The sequence below is a fragment of the Brachypodium distachyon genome, chromosome 3, assembly GCF_000005505.3.
Source record: "Brachypodium distachyon strain Bd21 chromosome 3, Brachypodium_distachyon_v3.0, whole genome shotgun sequence".
NCBI lineage: Eukaryota > Viridiplantae > Streptophyta > Magnoliopsida > Poales > Poaceae > Brachypodium > Brachypodium distachyon.
Window position 1 is genome coordinate 30,987,489 of NC_016133.3, and position 20,863 is coordinate 31,008,351.

The 20,863-nt window shown below is 42.9% G+C and overlaps 2 protein-coding genes across 6 annotated transcripts; both read left to right on the forward strand.

Moving 5' to 3' along the window:
• The first annotated feature begins 2,900 nt into the window (after positions 1 to 2,900).
• On the forward strand, positions 2,901 to 15,690 carry LOC100822878 (protein EXECUTER 1, chloroplastic). Of its 5 annotated transcripts, XR_731577.3 has the most exons (13): positions 2,901 to 3,534; positions 5,190 to 5,306; positions 6,423 to 6,488; positions 8,237 to 8,343; positions 9,306 to 9,384; positions 9,952 to 10,662; positions 11,208 to 11,316; positions 11,418 to 11,584; positions 12,457 to 12,531; positions 12,610 to 12,702; positions 12,786 to 12,904; positions 14,795 to 14,848; positions 15,110 to 15,690. XR_731577.3 is itself a non-coding variant. In XM_003574038.4 (12 exons), the coding sequence occupies exons 1-11, from the start codon at positions 3,025 to 3,027 to the stop codon at positions 12,876 to 12,878; spliced, it is 2,127 nt and encodes a 708-aa protein (XP_003574086.1). In that variant the 5' UTR covers positions 2,901 to 3,024; the 3' UTR covers positions 12,879 to 12,904; positions 15,110 to 15,690. The 5 variants fall into 5 exon arrangements, 4 of the variants coding, with proteins under 4 accessions (XP_003574086.1, XP_024318365.1, XP_014756668.1 ...); XM_003574038.4 differs by lacking the exon at positions 14,795 to 14,848; XM_024462597.1 differs by lacking the exons at positions 14,795 to 14,848; positions 15,110 to 15,690 and adding an exon at positions 13,694 to 14,753.
• A 2,058-nt stretch (positions 15,691 to 17,748) lies between these two features.
• LOC100823186 lies at positions 17,749 to 20,846 on the forward strand. Its single transcript, XM_003574039.4, has 3 exons — positions 17,749 to 18,271; positions 18,448 to 18,584; positions 19,647 to 20,846. The coding sequence occupies exons 1-3, from the start codon at positions 18,008 to 18,010 to the stop codon at positions 20,320 to 20,322; spliced, it is 1,077 nt and encodes a 358-aa protein (XP_003574087.1). The 5' UTR covers positions 17,749 to 18,007; the 3' UTR covers positions 20,323 to 20,846.
• Positions 20,847 to 20,863: the final 17 nt, after the last annotated feature.

Genomic DNA, 20,863 nt, shown 5'->3' on the forward strand with positions numbered 1-20,863 from the left:
GACGTATGTCGCAACAACAGGTACCACAACATTCCTCTACGACACAAGAGCAATATTATACAATACTCCTCTGAGTATTAAGATAGAAGAGTTTATTACAAACCATTGTCTCTCGACCAAGTGCAAAGCACACGCGGAAGTAAGTAAGCCTTAGGAAGGCTGAGTTTAACAAAAGGCCTAAGAGGCCGGAATATAAACAACGGGGGCTTCTACCACCCTCCCATATCACCGTCTGGTTGTTCTCACCTTAGACGTCGTTGTCGATCTCTATGAAGATGTCACCCTCAGAAGAAGGGGTCTTCTCTGAACCAATAGAAAGCGAAATGAGTACAAGAGTACTAAGAAAAGACTTAAGTCAACTATAAGTGTCAAAGGGGCTTTATGTGGACTTGCTTTGCAGAAAGCTGATTTTGACTTTGCAATACTAAGTACCTTTGTAAAGAGACTACTCAGAAGTTTATACACGAGGCATGAAGGCGTACTTGAGTACTCTCTACAGCTATCACCACTCAAACCCAACTATGAGCACCCCTTGTATCCAACCCCAAGGAAGCACATCATAGCGCTCACACCTATGTTGACAATTTTAGTTAAGGGTTCTAGTTGTCTAATTCAAGGCAAGTTCACCAAGTCGTCCATAACCGAGGAGGCAACTATTCAAATAGATTTCACCCTGCAGGGATGTACAACTTTACCCACACACGCCAACCGTCTGCCAAAGCCTGGCCTGGCAGCATACTCAGTGTGTGTCGGCAGAAGGAGGTTTGTCCACAACTATTGCGATGCTTCAACCTAATCCATGAGCCACCCTAATGGGCCGTTCCATGATCACGAGTCTGACGGTCCCTTAGACATGGTCCCAAAACGTTGTGTGATTGTCAGGTAACCATTCTCGTAGAGAAGCCCTGCTTAGCCACCCTTATTCACTCCCTTTCTGTTTTACTCTCGTTAAGAAAACTCGGACTAAATGCAGCTCATGGACCAAGTCTAGACATGTTACTAAGTTGATGCGGGCCCCATAACCCGATGTGTGGTAGTACGCTCGTATTGAATTTAACAAGTTTGGAAGCCAAATAAGCTATTTATCCGAACCAGAAAAATACCTAGCTTTTTATAGCCAACTTTTGTCACTAAATGTGGGGCAAGCTGTAGACATTGACAAGTGGGTCCAGAGTCCATAGGGTTGCCATGCGGGCTGACTAGTCAACTGACGTGGGGGTCCCACTGTCAGGATTTTCGCCTTTTACCGCAAGTGCCAAACTTCACTGGGAGGTGGCCCCCGGCCCTACGAAGCGGTCCCACTAGTCAGCGGCGGCCGGCGGTGACGAAAACATGGTGGCGCGGCTCGGGCTCGTCTGAGACCGGCCGGAAAACGGCTACGGGCCATGGTTCGAGCGCGGTTTGGTGCTGGACGACGTGCGTGATGTCGCGAACTCAACTGAGGCAGCGGCTTGACTTAATGGTCACCGGAACTTCGCCGGCGGCGAGCAACAACGGCGGCAGGGGCAGCGCTCGTCCTAGGCGACGCTACGATGCACTAACCGAACCGGGGTGAGGGGGAAAACACTCAGGGGCTCACCGTGGGTCTACCAATGTGGACGGCGAGGCTCGGGGAGGCGCGGAAGGGCGACGGCGATGGAGCAATGGCCGGAGTCGGGGGAGACGACGTCGATCTCACGGTAGATGGCGTCATGGGGTCCGATTTCCTGCGTGGAGCTTCAATCCGGTGCAGCGGATCTTCCTAACATGGTGGCGGAGTCGATAGGCGGCGGTGGACGCCGATCTCATTCGGGCGAGGGGATCGAGCTAGGACAATGAAGATCACGGGGAGATGCAGCTCGACGTGGGGAGCTTTTAGGCGCAAGAGTATTGTAGAATCGGCCACCTCATCGGTCGAAATTGACGTCAGGGCGGACGGCCGAGATGAGGCGGCGCCGACCTCGTGGCGGCTACAGAGTGCGAATCGTGGTGCTAGCAGGGGCAAGAGGATAAGCGCGAGCTGGGGATTCTAATGTGAGGTCGTGCGCTTCAAACGGCTAAGAAAAACGGCGGCAAGCAAGAGGTGCCGCCGGCAGTGGCAAGGCTGCCGCGCAGCTGGTTGGAGAAGGAGGCCCTGAAGGGTGGGTCCCACCCGTCAGTGGGTGCTGGCGCGCGCTGGAGCGTGCTGGGCCGCTAGCTGGGCTACGCGGAAGAGGAGGGAGGGAAAGAGCTGGGCCGGCTGGGCCCGAGGTAAGTTAGGGTTCCCTTTCCTTTTTCTTTTTCTGGTTCCTTTTGAATTCAAACAATCTTGAATTGTTTGAATGCCCAAACTTGCTTCAAAAATTCTGAAACTTTGGAGCTAGCTTTGCAACAGAAAAACAAAGCTTACATAAAATTCCAGAGCCTTTGAAGGACACTCATCTTGAGTTGCAAGTGTGGCTTTGATTTCAAGCGTTTTGAAACGAGGTTTTAAATTTCCCTCAATTTCAGGTTTAAGGAATTTAGACATGATGCTCATGAGATGCAAATGATGCACAACAAGCCACTTTATTTATGTTACAGAACTAGGGATGTTACGGCCTCTCCATGCTTTTCAAGCTTTTTTAGAAAAATTATTGTATCAGCTATAGATATATTTTTCCCTTGACCATGAAAATTAGCGTTTGTCAAATATGTAATCTAAAAAAAACATGTGCCGGCCCGGCCCAAGGGCCTGAGGCTGAAGCCCAGGCGCGGCACAGACGGGCCCCAGGCCTGACCCGATTAATTATGTGACGGGCCGGGCACAAACGGACAATCCTGCCGGGCTACCGGGCTTTTCAAAAAAGACCGGCCCGATAGCCACCCACAGTGTTCGGTTCGTTCGTCCGCTGCGGTCCCCGCGAAAGTCTTATCAGTTACGCTGGCCCCTCTTCTCGTCCTAATCCACAAAGGAAAGAAAAGGAGACACCACAACCACCGCGCTACACGAGCGCGATTCTCCCCAACGGTGCGTCGCGTTGGCCACGAAGCCGGCCGTGCCGCCCCACCCGCCTGGCCACCTCCATGGCATCCGTCTACACCGCGCCTCGCGCGCCCCTCCCCGCCTTTTCGTCGTCGCGACAACTGGACCCGAACCCTAGCCGGTTCCTCGCCACGCGCCGGGGGCAGCGCCTCCGCGTCCGCCGCCTGGCGGGCGCCGCGCCGACGTGCCGCCGTTCCGATGCCACCGCTTCGGTGTTCCGGTGCTGCGCGCGCAGCTCGGAGGCCGCCGACTCCGGCGGCGAGCGCCGGCGCCGTGGATGGGACGCGCTCTTCCACGATGCCTTCCAGGGCGCCGTGCGGCGGTGGAGCGAGTACGTCAGCAATTACTGGCCCCCAACCCCCGGCTCGAAGGGGGCAGTCCCGGGGAAGAGGACAGAGAGTTCTCACGAACTGGAGGTGATAGGAGGGGAGTTGGAGGAAGACGAGGAGGAGATGGAGGTGGAGGATGAAGAGGGGAAGTGGAGCTGGATGAGGTGGAAGCAGCACTTTGCTCTTGTGGAGGAGAGTGAGCGCCTTGTCGATGAACTGAAGGTTAATTTTTGTCACCGTGATTACTTGTGAAAAATGGGGCTTGCTACCCTTGTTGAACGTACTAGGAAGTTTATGCTTCCAAGTTCTACATACATTGCTCTTCTCTTCTACCAAACTGTATAGAAAAGGGTAGTCTCACTATGATACCTGAACACAACGAGTTGCAACATCGGATAGTTTCATGTATAGGTCCTGTATAATCTCTTAGTTTTTGTGATTTAGCGTGTCGATGAGGCATGACATCAGTGGCACAATTCTGAAGAAACGTGCCTAATGTGGATATTTTGTAAGCTAAACTAACAGCAGTTCAAAAAGTTTGCTCTTAGCCTTAGGAACTGAAAAACTAATGAAGTCATGTTCAAATTTAAACTGGCTTATATGGAGTTAGGCTTTTTGTGTCAACTAGCAATGTGAATTAGTTCCCAAGATTCTTTTATGTATTGAACTACTGATGTTATGTTAGACGTAGTAATAGTAGGCTATGCCTTGGGCTTAATGCCATAACATGTCCCATTTGTTGCCTGTGCTATCTGTAACCTGCCAATAATAACACATGGAAGTTGCAAATACCCTTTTGTTTATAGGCCCAATGGTATAAAAGTTCAGCAAAACATTGAAACCAAGGTTTAGACTTATATAAAATCTATGTCGTTAGTGTGCAGCTGTAACTGCATGAGGCACGGTGGAAGCGATGATCACACATGAGTTACAATTTGACTACCTTCAGAAATCACACTACTAGCTTTATGATTAGCCGCCATCTGTTGCTGTAAAAAAGGCCCCTCATGACAACATTAAGAAGGGTCATGTGCTTATTTGCCATTTTAAATGATGTTTTTTTATAAATTTGCCAGTTTTTTATATCTGGATTTAAACTACTGCTAGCTCTTTAAAACTGGCTAAATGCACATGCATTGCTATGGAATATAAAATATGTATTGCATGAGTTGTTTAATTGCTTCTGCTCTCATATTCCAAATTTCGTGCTAAATAACAATTATCTCAAAATATAGGTCAAATCAACTGTAGGCAAAAGATCATGATACATGTATTTATCACATAAAATGTGTGGCAATTACGGTGATTTGCTAGCAATCTAGGGAGAAGTCTCAGTGGAGTGAATGAATGACCACCAACCCAGATCTTTATAAGAGTATCCTATTTTCCTATTTATAAAGTTTGGAGTTGTTGGTTGTCAATTCACTTCTTTCTAACCCCTTCTCTTGTCACCACTGACAAGTAGATTATACAAACTCATGAGTTAAAACTTCAAGTCATAATCCTTACATATACTCTACTATTGCCTTTCCTCTCCAAGCTCCATGAGTTTGGGTTCAACGTTCAAATTCAGCAAAGCCTGTCATCAGGCTTTATGGCATTGGTTCATAAGGTGACTATCATGTTGTCTTCAGTTGTAAGTTTTCTTTTCTCGATGATTCCGTAGCAAAGCACGGGCACAAAGCTAGTAAATATAAAGATTCAACATGCTTTTTCTGTGACATATAGATACAACTTATTAATAATTTACAAGAACAACTTAACTTCTGTGCTCGTTTACCCATGTTTATATTGTGTTTTCGTCCAGACATAATACCCTCTTAAGTCTTAACCTGTGTAAATTACAAATGTCCTGATGGCTGCATATTGAATTTCAGTTACAACTCCGGACTGCTGTATATAGAGAAGACTATAGAAGTGCTCACAAACTGAAGTTGGCTATTGCTGCTACGTCAAGAATTGATACTGTTGGCAGATCAATATCTGACTTGCATGTAAGAAATTAGAAATATCTGTTCTTTTATATTTGTCTAGTTCAGTAGTAAATGACTCTTTTGATCATTTTACTTTGCCTTTGACATTGTAGTCTCTCTACTTCAAAATATTCCAGTCAGGTGCCTGTTCCTCAACTTGCTAAAATAGTATACGGTACTCCCTCCGCTGCAAAATGTAGGGTGTATTTTGATTGGCTAAGAGACCAATTTACTCTGCTAATATGTAATTCGTTTGATACAAAAAGACAATCATAAGTACATTTGAAAATGAATATAATGATCAATTTGATGTTATATAAGTTGCATATTAATTGAGTAATTGGTGATCAAAGCCCTGTTCTTAACCAATCAAAATACACCCTACATTTTGGAACGGAGGGAGTAGGAAACTAGTACTTCGCTATGAGGGGATGAATGCCTCGCACATTCATTGGCTTGGATGGACAATAATAAATATTGCTAATAGCAGAAATAATCCATTTTATGGGGGCATCAAGGCCTTCTGTCAGAATAATTTTGTCTCATTTGTTGTATTTACATCCCATATCATAATCAGAAACGCTAGACCGCAACACTATACCATGTCAAATGTCTAAATGCCACTGAAGCTACTTACTTACATTACATTACTTCTGTGCTATTGAAACTGGACCTGACTGGCCATTTTGTTTGGATCACTTGTGCAAATGGGCTGCTGTGAGCTAGGTATAATACAGTTGAACCAGTAGTTTTTTCACAGAACTATCTAAAATCTGTCAACGGTTGCATCTGCTTGAGTGATTAATTGTTGGGTGATGAAATGAAATATAAAAGACGGTGTTTTGAGCCCATGTCCTGAGTAATGGAGAAATGGTGCACTTGCCTACTGGATGTTGTATAGAACTTACATTTCTCAAGTACTAGTTCTGCAATGGCAATCCAATCAGGGGCCACGACCGAGAGCCTGACTGAGCCGGCGATTGGTCCGGTTTCGTTAACTATGTTATGGATAAGGAATCAATCTGAATATTTTCAAGTAGAGTAACTGATTGGATCCATGACAGAAGTAGAAGGATATGATTGATAGTTCGATGTTCATTTGCTGACTTTGTTTATCTAATATTTTTACTCTTACAGCGGGCCATAGTAGAGGAGCGCTATATGGATGCAGCTCATATTAGAGATCATGCTGGTGCAGGGCTGGTTAGTACCACAACAGCTCAACAATCTGTTACTCTTGTGTTGGCACGCTATATGGTTACAGTTCGCAACTACAAAATTGATAATACATAGTACCACTTACCATTTAAGTCAAAATCTGAATTAAGCCTGTGCATTAAAGGGAAAAGGATGGGAACATAAATGCTGGTGATTTAGTCCAAGTATTAGGCCGAGGAGGTTCTAGTTCATTTCATCATAGTAGACACACTTGCCATATAGTATCTTACACGGCCCTGTTCTTACAGTAAGGCCACTACTAGAGTAAATTTCAGAAAACTACACGTATTTTGTGTAAACTATCACCGGATAACATCTCTAAGATATTTTTTCAGAGAAGTGAAATGGCAAAATATATTAGAGAACTACAAAACACTGTTTTAGGCCATGAACGGTATAACAGCATGGCCCCACTGGCAGAGAAATATGCCAGATGTTAGATGATTGCCTAGAACATGAGTTTACTTGGAAGTGTAGATGCGTTGGCTACATTTTTAACCAGATCGTGCCCTCTAGACAAGCTTGGTTTCAGGAATTCAAGTCTGAGCTCCTTCGTCACAGTGTTCGCCTATCTCCTATTGTTAAATCCGAACTATTATCTTCCCTTTATTAATATAAATATATGTTGTCGGAGCCTTTCCTACAGCTTTCAGTCAAAAAAAAAGTGTAGATGTGTAGTTTCCTGTTACTCCGTTGGTGTGTAGGTTATTGCAATTACATGATTCTGTTTCCTGCTGGTGAGCGGCTGCTGGTAAATTGTTGTCTTTCTCTGATACATTTTACTGACCTCTGTTGTTTTGTGAAAACTTATCTGAAATGCTAGTTTGCCTCTTCTAATCTAGCGAAGTTGGTTTTTTGGAGCCAAAGTATCATCTGCCAGGAAAACATTTTAGAAGACCTCTGTTTTGTGAAAACTTATCTGAAATGCTAGTTTGCCTCTTCTAATCTAGCGAAGTTGGTTTTTTGGAGCCAAAGTATCATCTGCCAGGAAAACATTTTAGAAGTATAGGACGCATGATACTGAAATTTCTTATTTCAAGTGCTACCTCCGTCGGAGATACACGGTATTTTAAAACTGGTGCAATCAAACTTCTTAGATTTTGACTATCGGTGTATATAAAGTTAAGTTATTATGATTAGCAAGGTGAAAAATGGTATTACTAGATTTGTCATAATACTAATATATTCCTATGAAAGAAAAGGTCAAAGTTGGAGGAGGTGTCCATGTCCAAAATGTCACATTTGCTTGCCCAGAGTGATTAAAAGATGCTATCCATTTTTGTTACTAGTCCCAATGACATTAAGGTTTTCATGCATATTAGATATCTAGGAGTAACCTGTTTCAGCAAATATTATTGTGCACACAATATATTGCCATGTTTGATCTCATGCATGTGGCTTGTCTGTTCAATGCCATTGTTAGCACTGTTGTTTTTACATGACGGATAACTGTAACCTAGCAACTGCATGGTGCACATAGACATAGGATAAGGTCACCTGGCAGGCCACCAACTCCCATGGGCCTGAACCTCTTATTTCAGAAATTCGAATGTACGCGGTGATAATATGAAAAAGAATTTATCTGCACATGTTATGGAAATTTAACCTCGTACTTAAGTACATTACCTAACTTTTTTGGTAGCCCTCACACTCTCATTTATGGATATATTTAGTTTTGTTTATTTCTTTCTGTGCAAAAAATGCTATTACCTGATCCTTTAGAGCATATGCAGTTGGGCTGGTGGTCGGGGGTTTCTGGAAATCTATCTGATCCATATGGTCTTATAATTCGTGTAAGCGCTGAACATGGTCGGTATGTGGCAAAAAGTTATGATATCAGGTATTACTTTTTGCTGGTTATTTATTTACATACACAGTTGCATGTTTGGTAATTTGTGTGTAGATAACTACTAATGTTTTTCTTTTTCTCTATTAATTAAGGCCAAGTGTATTTTCTGTGATTGATCGTTTGCTGGGTCCATTTTTTGTCCATGCATTGTGTTTATGCATTTCTTCAGCTTTTCATATTTTATTTAATAATTATTGTCGTTTTGGGGAAGTGATACAAAGGAAATCCCTATGGATATGGTGGGTTAGCTACTGTAGAATATTAACTCTGAAGAAACCTATGCCATCACAGAAACAGGTGCATATTATTAGGGATTACCTGAGTGCTATTACGAGAGAAATTAGACCAAATGAAGGGTGTGGCTGTATACTTGTTTGTGGTTGAGATAGTGTGTTAGATGTCTGAGGTGATACAGAACAGTGAGATCAGTTAGTGAAGCTTATTGTGATTGTGAAGAAACTGGGCCAAATTATGATTTCCGATTGATGATTGGAACTTGGATTCTTGACCATGACATTGCTTTTTTATCACATGAAAGGGGTATCAGTATCCATTTTGGCCATGAGGTTCATAACACTGGTGTATGAATAGCCACATGAAGAAACTGTTTCCTTTCAATCCCTATATAGTTGGTATAAGATAGTGCAATAGTGGTGAAACTACATATGTCTTGCAACAATTAATGTCACCAGCACTGTTCTCCGAGGCACTAGCCGGTCAGCAGATTAGCTAGGTGTTACTAAGTTGTTTGGAGCCTATTCATTTTATCTGTTTTAGAACTTTGAGCAACGTTTTAGAAGTTTGGGTCCTTGAAAATGTTCATCCGTTATCTCAATACTAAGCTCTCTAAAAGTACTAGTAGCATTCATCAAATCATCTTGGGATAGGTTCCCCATGTTTGGGTTGTATATTTTATTTTCTGAAATTAGTGACTTAACTCTTTCCTTGTTCAGGCAGCTGGCATCAGACGGCCCTGGTTTCCCTATATTTGAAATTTATTTTGCAGAGGCAAATGGACGATACAACCTGCAGGTATACTAACTTGCATCTTTTGATTATTATGGAATTAAGAGTACAATGCTACAAGCTGAAATGCAATACTAATAACCGTTCCATTTTTCAAACATTTTGGTTGAGAATTCTATGCATCTTTGGGTTATGTAGTTGTAGGTCCACCACTCCACCCAGACACTGGTCCCTAACTTTCTTGACTTCCATAGTTAATTGTTGTGTCTGTCAGGGTTGTTATATGCATTCTTTGTACTGTGTGAGTTAATGGCCTTCCCAGCATCTACCTTATTATTCTGTCATGACCGTAATAATCAGGCTTCAGCTCATGTCCTTCATTTTCTTGAATTATCCTAAATACTATACACAAAGACATCGACCTCCACTATTTATATTGCAGCTGGCAAATGTATCTGTCCTGCACTATTGCATGATTGTTTTACCTGATCTGTGCTAATTTGAATATAAAACTATGAGCTTCAAAGAGTTCTGGGCAAGGTTATGGCTTAAGACGATTGCTATCTTGGCATTTACAAACTTTAGCTTTTTTGTCCCGTCCATGTTCTGACAAAATGGGACTCTTGTTTTCAGGCAGTGCATCTGAAACCAGATGTTAGTGATTCTGACCAGCTGCCAAATATGTTGAGTGGAAAACTAGACATCAACAGTATAAGCATATCTAGCAGTTCCTTAGGTGCTAAACAGGAGGAACACGATGAAGGAATAAACGTGGATGACCAAAACAGCGATGATAGTGATGTTTCTGCTGGGCCAGCTGGTTTGAAAAACTTGTCAAATGATTCACCTCCAGTTCCTAGGATCAAAATATTGAAAATGGCGCCCATGGAAAATATCAACCAAGATTATATAATCAAAATCTTTGACCAGATTTCAGAGGAAGATGATGATAATGATGATGCAGAGATTGAGAACGAATCTTCACAAGATATTGGTGATGAAGATAACAATGAAGGGGCAGAAACAATTTCTGCAGAAGAGAATAATAACGAGTCTGGTGAGGAGAGCGATATTGAAGCCTTAGTTTCAATTGGAATTGAAATTGAGAATGACAAGGATTTTGCTTCTCAGTCATCACCTAAAACCTTTGAACGCTTGCCAGCTAGATTAGAAAACAGGGACCGATTTTCATTTTCTTTCTATACTGAACAATTTAGTAAGAAACACGATGCAGAAAGGGCTCAGCAGATTCCTAAGGAAAGAGTTGGCTTCCGAACTACTGAGCAGGATGATGGTCCCAAGTTTGATCCCGTTAAGTTGGTTGGTGGCAACAGGAAACTGCCGGTAAATATTTTTATTGCTGTACTGTTTTGCAATAGCTTTGATAACATGCATTCTTTTTTTTTTTGAAAGTGGTGTGTAAATAGATCAGGTAATGTCATTACAAGTCAATTTCGTTCTGTGCCTTTTTGTTTCTTTCTAGATGTTGTAAGTCTGGACAAACTGGTAAAACATGAAACTAAGCTTTTTATACTGAAATTGCATGTGAATTTGGTGAACTGTATTTTGTAAACTGCACCACCTTTTTTTCATTTTGGTAGAGCGCATGGATCTGTCAAAAAAAAGGCCTGCAGCTCAGGCATACAGAAAAATGACTGCCTCTCTGACTTTTCTGTTGGTTGTCAAATAGTTATCTGAATTGAGTACCTTCTGTTTGACTTAAACGTAGCATGAATCCATCTCTTCTGTGCTTTCCTCCCATGTATATAAGCGAAAACATATTGATTAATTCATCAAGCTCTGGACATGTATTTATATTATTGGATTTGAAATAGAATTGCAGAGTACCATATAGAAAGGAGTTTTTCACCTTAATTTATCTGATGCAGATGCTGCAACTTGGCATTAAGCAACATAGTAACAAGGTTCAGCCAAAACTATATGGAGTTACCCACTTCAGCCGAATTCAAGCGCCCATGTCTTCAGATCCTCTCAGTGGTATGTTCCAAATGATACCTTCCTCTTACCTTTTCATGACATCATCCCATGTTGGCTTCTTTTTACTGGTATTGTTTGGCTAAAAGGCATCTTATGGGCAGGCTTATATGAGACTGCATCTGGATTTGACTCGGAAATTCTTAGTTTACAACGGAAATTTGGTCAATGGCGGGAGGATGATTCATCTGAGGAGGACAGGGATCTTAAGTTCTATGAGTATGTTGAAGCTACAAAGTTGACTGGGGATAATCTTGTGCCGGCGGGTCAGGTATGATATATTTTTTCCATTTAATGATATTCGTCAGCAGAAGTTATAAATAGTTGCGAGTAATATTTACGTTTTGGTTTGCCCTTCCCATTTGCAACATAAATATACAATTTTTCGTACTTTCATGTTAACTTTACTCTTGCTAGTTCTCTCTGGTAAGATATGTGGTCATCATATAATGCACTGCACATTCTTTGGAGTTTGGACAGTCTTGTGGAATACATTGAGTTTACATAACAACTAAGTTAGGGTGCCTACACTCAATATTCTTAGTTGCACTCCCGTACTCTGAATTTTTTTTAAGCCAAATGCCCGTACTCTGCATGTTATTTGCATTGTCGGAGATTTCTTATCTTTATCTGATCATGTAGTAGCTGAGCTTTGATTACTAGAGTTTATTAAGATGCCTCAATATCTGCAAATGTCATCCTGCTTGGATTTTTCTATTTTTCTAAATTTCTATTCATTTTGCAATTATGAATATTTGATGCTATTGAAATAGTTATGTAATATTTGTCTGATAAGCACACTAATTTAAATTGAGTATAATGCCACACATACAGAAAAGAAAAACTACAAAACAGTGCTAGTGCAATGAATAGCAAGAAAATAGAGGTTGTATTGTTGATATGCAATAGTTAGTCTCTTTGGTAATCAGCCTATGCGAGCTTACAAGTAGAGTTTTTATAGATCATTAATTTGTAAGGACTTTGTGTCTAGTAGAGGAGGTAGGATTGGGATGAGAACTCTAGATGAAATGATGCTTGAAAAGGGAATTTCGAAGAGCTGCATAACAATGTTGTCTGATCAAGAAATTTGGATGGTAGCATGCTATTACTCTTTAAATTTATCTGATCTTATTTCCCCACCAGGTTGTCTTTCGTGCAAAAGTTGGCAAACACTATCAGCTTCCTCATAAGGGCATTATTCCTAGAGAACTCGGAGTGGTATTTTCCCTGATAGGATCAATGTTTTTTTCTTTTCATTGTCGAACTGCTCATCTTACATTTTGCAATATAATACAGGTTGCTAGGTACAAGGGGCAAAGGAGAATTGCAGATGCTGGTTTCCAAAATCCTCGGTGGGTTGATGGCGAGCTTTTGATACTAGATGGGAAGGTAAAATTAGTAATATAAAGTACATCTTCATTTGTACATAATGCTTGTATGTTTTAAACAGACTTTCTTTGTGCAATTTGTAGTTCATCAGAGATGGTCCTGTGATAGCTTTCTTTTACTGGACTTCAAATCTCCATCTTTTTGAATTCTTTAGGCGGTTGAGTCTTCCTGACTAGTTTCACTTGAAAAGGTGCAGTTCAAGGTAAAGTGCATTTCATCTCATCGTGGTTTTATCCAGCTGTCATTGCACTGAAGTAGTGGTAACCATCATATTATTCAGCGCCACGTCTCCTTGCTCTCAGCAAATATTGTCTTTGTATGAGCTAAACTGCACCTCCACGGATACACTATAGAAGCACGGATGCCCTCGACCCCTGTTTGTGCAACCCCAGTCTAGGGCCGGGATTGACTCCAGGTTGACATGTGTCGACCGACTGGATACGACACGAATGACGTAAATAACCAGCAGGAAGAGAGACAGGGTGGGAAGGGTTATTCTTCCAGTATCACCTCGTACTGCTGCTGTTGTACAAAATTGTTTGGTTTGCAATCCACCACATAAAATTTCTTTACATATTTTGAAAAGTTAAAACAAGTACATACTATTTATGTATGTATTTGGAAAGTTAAAACAAGTACATACTATTTATGTATGTATTTGGAAAGTTAAAACAAGTACTAACTCCGTCCCATATTAAGTGTCGCAAATTTGTCTAAATTTAAGTGTTGCAAATTTGTGTAAATATGCATTTACCTACACACTAAAACACGTCTAGATACATGCGTATTTAGACAAAGTTACGACACTTATGAGACAGAGGGAGTACATACTATTTATATTACCTATTTGGATGAATACAACTGTTTTTTGGGGTTGCTACTGAAGCTTACTACTTTAGACATAGTGATTTTACCATGGCCTGCCTGCTTTCTGTGAAGGCTATGTTTTTTTTTAGCTTGTTGTAACAACAAAGTATTTGGTCAATTCTAGGTTCTTCCGAGCATGGTAGAAGATAAAGTAATTCAGGATAAGCATGCTATGGTGTCCTGCTTGGTCTTTATGCATGTCTTGTTGAGTTAGTGAAGAATAGTTCATTACTTCAGTTGTTCCCCGAGAATCTGATCATGTGTATGCAACTATTCATAGGTTCTTAAACACATCATTTCACATTGTCAGCAGAGAGCCCTTTAGGTGCTCGCTCTGTGCCATTGCTGGAACAGGACCTTGCTAGCCCCATTATGCTTATAAGTAGCCGCCGGAGCAAAATGAGTGTTCGTCTAGTTTTTCTTGACTTGTTGGTATATGTTGGAGGAACTATCAAACAACTCCCCTCAGTCCAAGGGCTGTTATGTCCCTGGAGGTTACGGAGGCACGAGCTTCCGGTCATTTGCCGTCTGACGGTGACGGTGAGGACACTTCCGGAGGTCTCCATACATTACCACTTGATCAGTCAGATCTGTGGGACCCCCAGGACAGGAACTCACTTTCGGCAGATGCGTGTAATCTAGTACCAACCCCAGGTAGACTCTTCTGGCCCTACATTTAGTCGCCCCAACAGATGCTATCCTAATAATTTGTACAAGGCCATGAGCCTATAAATGCCCATTGTAAGCCTGTAACTGAAACTTAATCTGCTCAAGGCCTGTGAACTTTATGGCCCTCAGGGATGGGATCCTCACCAAGAGGCAACCCAAAACCCGAGCCAGGGGTACACAGACAGAAGATGAGCAGTGTGCCTTCATTTGCACCTGAATCTGTACAAATTTCCTGCTCACTTTCACGCACGGACTGGTCTTCCCAATTCGGAGTCCATCTCTCGCCCATTTCTCGGTTTTTACCCATGACATCATTCATTATCATGCATGATCATGTGATGTACTTTATCGTCATTCAAATTTTAGTGAATGTCTTCACTCCTATAAAAGACTCCAATTGGTGGCGTTGCTCCGTCACCTTCGGTTTGCGTCACTTGTTGATTTTGCACAAATCATTGGAATATGAACGAATATGTATTATCTTATGTAAGATAATAAGATAATAGATAGTAGTATGAGATTCTCTTTAAACATGTAGTGTTTTATTTTTCCATAGCAACGGACGGGCATGGGTGGTAGGACAAGAAAGAAGTTCCACCTGCTGTGAAAGGTGACAGACTTCATTAGCTGCTTCTGTTTCATGGTTTCAACCCTATAAACGGTCTTTGTCATATATTTGTGCCATGTCTGCAATTTAGTACGGTTGGATTGGATCAACCGCAACATGGAATGATTGGCGTTATTGAATTTTGTATGTCTGCTGTCTGTCTGTCTCTCGGCCTCTCTCTCGACCATTTCTACTTAAAATTGTGCGTGGTTAACATCATACAACAAGTAACTAAATATTGGATTTCTGTGTATTTTTTATTAGGTCATTACACAATCACGCCTGCTGATTTACAGTCTACGGATGATGATGTACATACTTGTCGCCGGAACAAACTGGATTCTTGCGCCGCATCACATTTCCCATATATGGGGTTCGTTGCAGAGGTTGCCTCTCTGCATGATGCACAAGAGTGCCATTCGAGTAGAAAGCTGTAAAATTGAGGGGTGAAGAGTTTATGAACCAGAGAAATAGCTGACTGCCAACTTGAAGGGTGAGATTATCTCATTGAACCCCACCAGATTTGCATGTTGAGGCCCGGACATGCTACATCCAGATAATTTGTTCGGAGAACATGCACGATCGAAGCACGGTAGATAGAAAGATACGGGTGCGAGTTTGAGTGTTTTACGCCCCTCTTGCCCTTCATACTGGAACTTCTGTATGTAAAATATAATCAACAGTTTTGTGCAACGTGATGGAATAACTTTGTAATCGTGGAATCAGGCCACATTCAGTCCAAACGGCGGAGCAATATACTGGTGTGTATATACAGATCAATGCTAGTGTATTCAAGTAGTACTTTTTTTCGTAGTGAAAAACTATTACTCGTACTACTTACCTCAGACATATAGGAGTTCCTAGCCGAATATCTTATGTTATGGATCTTTTGTATCGTGGTAGCTTCGCTTCTTTCTCCGTTTCAAACTTTTCTTATCGAGAAGTCTTTCCCTTGTCCAACCGCCATAGTAAATAAAATACAGGTGATTAAAGTAGCAGTCGTCGACTTTGTCTCGTGGTTAGGGCTTGTCACGTTGTTGGTGTATGTTTTCTCGTTTTGTTGGGCAATGCTGATTGCTCAAGGCGGCTCATGCGTTTAGTAAATGGAAGATTTTTTTTGTTCGTGGCGTTTAATTTAGATTAGATGCACTTTACACTTGTGCAGTTGCGTACGCCATTTTTTAAGTGAAGGATACTGGAGGGTCAACGGCGACAAACACCATCAAGTGATGTGGCCTGTAGCTGTCAAGAAAGATGTGATGTGAAGTGTACGGTGTTGGACGTGATCCTAATGCTGATGTTTGTGCCCCTACCGTCGCTTTGCCGCATCCGCGCGCGCCGACAGGTCGTTTCACCGATTCAACCCTCCAAATTTTTTCTACTCTGCGCAGAAGGAGCCCCAAAATAGTTCAGAACTTCAGAAGACACCGGCAAATGGCGATGGCGCGACGGACGCAGCAGATGTTGTCGGCGTCTGCGTCTCCTCACCAGCGGTCAAATCTTGGGCGCCGAGGTCCACCGTGACCATCTTCTTCTGCACCCGGTTTGCAGGATATTGCAGATTGGGTGTTACTCCCTCTCCGTCCAACCATGTCTCAAGTTTGACCAAATTTGAATGCATGTATACACTAAGCTATGTCTAAATACATTTAAATTTTGACAAAATTGAGACATTTTTTGTTGGACGGAGGGAGTACTTGTTTGTATGGGTGCGCTTGGTTTGCTAGGACCATGTCAATTTTTTGGTCATTGGTCAAAGTGTTTAGTACTATCTCCGATACATATTACTTGTCTCAAATATGTCCAAATATGGTCTATGTTCAAAAAACGCCCAGATACGTGTAATATTTTGACAGATAATTCCGGCCGGAGGGAGTATAATATTTGTTTGATTGTTTTTCAAGTTATTTGGCAAACCAATAATGTCCCTTGGGGAAATATAGTTCAGTTCGTTGGCTAAAGTTTGCCAATTCATGATTGGACAAAACCATAACCAATTACGCCCCCATTTTGTCAGAGAAGGGCAAACTTTGGGTTCAAACCAACATACACGATATTCACCCTCGGACTCGTTGTAGTGGTTAATTTGTACCACATTTTTGGAACTGAAGAAGTATTTTTTAACCTATCTTTGAGTTGAAAAGGCTTTGGGGCCGGACTTGGGACGGAAAATTAGAACCCAGGTCTTGGCTAGGATGCTGGGTTTCTGGCCGGGTCAAACCATACATTCTCAGGTATACTAATAACTCTCTCAGGATGATCAGGTCAAAAAGGTGTTTCTAAACTTGGCTGCACCACAAGTATACCTGGGCAAACCCTTGGTCGGGCTTCAAAGCCTGACGGTCAAACCTGAGGCCCGAGCCCGGCCCGGCGCGGCCCGAAACCCCGAAAATAGACCATTTAAGCATTGAAATAATTATTTTTGAAATAAATAAATGATTTTTATACCTATTTTTCCTAAAAAAATACCCTTTTTAATCATTTCGGTCTTTTTTCGGGGTTGGAACTGGAAAGTGAGGCCCGAATCCGGCCCGGGACGTTGGGCCGGCTGGGCCGGGCCACCCATGACCAGGTATAACCACAAGGTTAGGTTTAAGTTGTTGGTGTGTACTTATTGCATCGGTGTCTAAAAATAGGCTAAATAATTCAGTATATGCTAGTACTAAAGTGATAACGTGTGCATATTTCAAAATTATGGCGATAACAAAATGCCGAACGCTCTAGGTGTATTTTCCAGATGAACTGTCGAACTATTTCTTTTTTGAGCTGCCGAACTGGAGTATTTTGTTTAGCTGAAATATCGACGGAACGCTTCGCAAGAGGAGAAACACGGAAAAACAAACAAAACAAAACAATACAAAACGGCGGGGTGTTTTCGTTGTGCCACGTCTCTTCCGTCCCCTTGACCCTTCTCCTCCGAGCCGCGTCAAAGAAAACAACCTCGTGCGAGCTCTCTCTCTCTCTCTCCCCTCTCCCCACCTGGCCTCCTCTCTCGCTCTCTCCCTTCCCTCCGCTCGCCAATCCCTTCACCGTCTAACCCCGCCCCCGCCCTAGCGGCCACCGGAATCGGCCGCCCCCGACGGCGAATCCGCGGCGCCCGCCCCGCGAATCCGGGCTGCCCGCGCCCAGATCCGTCCCCCGCCAGCGGCGCCTCCGGATGACATGAGCCGCCCCCATTTGCCCAAAGACCACGCCTGCCCGCGCGCCAATGGGTTCTCCTCGGACGGCGGGGTCCGCCGTCTCTGCGAGATCGAGGAGGCGGACGCGGCCGTAGCAGGCGACCAGTCATGGTCGGGGTCGCCGTCGCAGTCCACGTCCCCGTCGTCGGCGTCGTCGCAGCCGATGTCGTCTTGTGGGCAGTACATCCTGCACCGGGTGGGCAAGTTCGACACCCTCGCCGGCGTCGCGATCAAGTACGGTGTCGAGGTAATGCGACGGGAGTGCTGTTTTCTTTTCAGGGCCTCTGTTTTTATATTACACTGGAATATCAGGGATGATACTATAAAATATTACCAGTCTTTAACTTCTAGCCGTTTTAGGCAGAATGCATTCTGTTGTATATTGACGTGAGTACTGATGATTTATGTATTTCGATGATGTAGGTAGCGGACGTCAAGAGGCTGAATGGTCTCTCGACTGACCTCCAGATGTTTGCACATAAGACACTGCGTATTCCGCTCCCCGGGCGGCATCCCCCGTCGCCTTTCCAGCAGAATGGTTCATGCGACTGTGATGACAGGTACATAGAATGCTAGACTTTGCATCAGCATCTTACTAAAGCCATGCCCTTAGTGCGAGTTGGCACGGGCTAGTGCTGTCGAGCTAGTGTTCAGATTATTTTTGTGTGGTCCTGATGGATAGTCACGAACTATTACAGCATCTCTACAAGTCTGTTCAGATGTTTAGCAGGATCAAATAGGTAAATACAACATTGGGTTTGATTCGATCAATGGTGAATGTAGTTCAGGATTGGCTACGAACTACTGTCATCATGTCATGTGAAATTGTGGCATGCACTTAGCTGGAATGGGAGCATGGTCTTGTTGTCTCAACAGCATCTTTGTTAAAACTCAAAATGCAGCCAGAATTATTACATTTTTGTGAACCATGTCTCTTTTGTCAAACTAATTTTGCTTTCTCAAGGAGCTTGTACGTGACACACAGCTTTATGTTTCGTATTTAGAGCTTGTTTTTAAGTGAATGCATGCATGTTCCTGTAAGTTGTAACTCATTACAGGGTTGGAGTTGCAAATTCGTCTTTATACAACTTGTCTATGATGTGCAGTTAACCATCCGATTGGTGGTTACATAACTTGGGGTTTTATCTGAATCTATGAACCATGAATGCATAATTAAGTGCTTGTTTTGTCAGGCTTTTACCTTTGTTGTCATTCCCATGATTCATCAAGTAACCATATTGAACATAAGTTAAGCTGACACATGAAGGATCTTGAATGTAGGAAAAGAAGGAGAAAACACATTTTGATGAACCTGCAAAGTGTATGCAGCACACACATTCTCAATTATCTCGCACTTACATTTACTGGCCAGCCCCCCTGACCCTGTTCACTAAAGCTTGTAGAATCTGGGCTACAATAGTACACTATTGTTTCGTCCACAATCTGCCATAGATTTTAATCTTCTGTTCTAGCTAGCATTGCAAGTAACTATTTTTATGCCATTTAGATGTTACAGCACTTCACAAACAAACTACTTGCTGTGGTTCATGTGCGGGCCATTTGACTTTTCAGGAAGCTCTACTTTATGTGTTAACAGATATAACAGTATAATACTATTTCAGGGAATGTTCTCCACGGCGCCTACATGATGATCTATTGGATACAGTTTTGAGAACACCAAGACACAAAGTCTCGCCAGCCATGAGCCTTTTGCAGGGATACTATGGTCTCACGCCACCTCCAAAGAGGGATCCAACACTCGAAGGAACTGAGATGGCAGTATATGGAAAAGGCAAATCCGTATCCTTGGATGATGAGCCGTGGTCTGCAGGGCCATCAAATCCCAATAAATTCCTGTTTGAGCATCGGAAAACCAGAAGCCTGACAATAGGTTCTCATGTGAATGGTGAACCCGAGGAGAATGGCGACAGCGAAAGACCAATAAGGCGCCGCCAGAAAGCTGACGGCGAGTTGTTACTTCGGGAGGAAAACGGCAGCGCTTTACTGTCGAGGGCTGGGAAAGGCCTGGCATTGAGGCCAAAGTCAGGCAATCGGCCGGACATGAACAAGAGTCATCAGAATCTTATTGCAATGTTGGAGCCTTCATTCGATGATGGACTCCAAACTGTAAAGAAATCGTCGAGCACTCCTGAGTTCCAAGAGCCGGAGAGCAACAGTAGCTCCTCCATATGGTCGGCTAGCAAGTGGAGCTTGAAACCAGACGGGTTCACCCTCCCTCTTTTTGACAGCATTCCGAAGCCTATCGCCGCATGGAAAAACAAGGCGGCTCGAGATTAGCAGTTCTCTATGTCTTGGCTATCCACATGATTTCTCCCCCGCTGATCTCTGGCTATAGCCCATGGAGGAGCTTGATCTCAGATTGTCACAGGTCCTCACATTGAGCTTGATCTCAGATCGGCACAGGTCCTAACATCGATGGAGGCAGGGCAGGACCTCGATTGGTTCTTCCTGGTAGCTGCAACACACCAAGGTCAGGACACACCTGTCTTCAGCGATGCGGCGACGGTGTCGAGATCAGCGTCCGGTTTGCATGATTCCCATGCTATATTGGAGATGTTGCACCTGCACCCGGTAGAGGCGTTACGATTTCTTCACATAAAGTTATAGATAACACAGAGCCTTGGGTATTCGAGGATATTCTTTTGTACACATTGGAGATAATGTAGGATTAATAGCAGGGCTATATGTTGTATGTGTGATCCCAAACGCTAATATAGAAAGAGTGGTCTTGTTTAACTTGCACACGGGTTTTCTTGTGTGTTAGCTGCTCAATCACAATAAATTTCTCAGTCATTTCGCCACTGCTGGATTTCTAGAA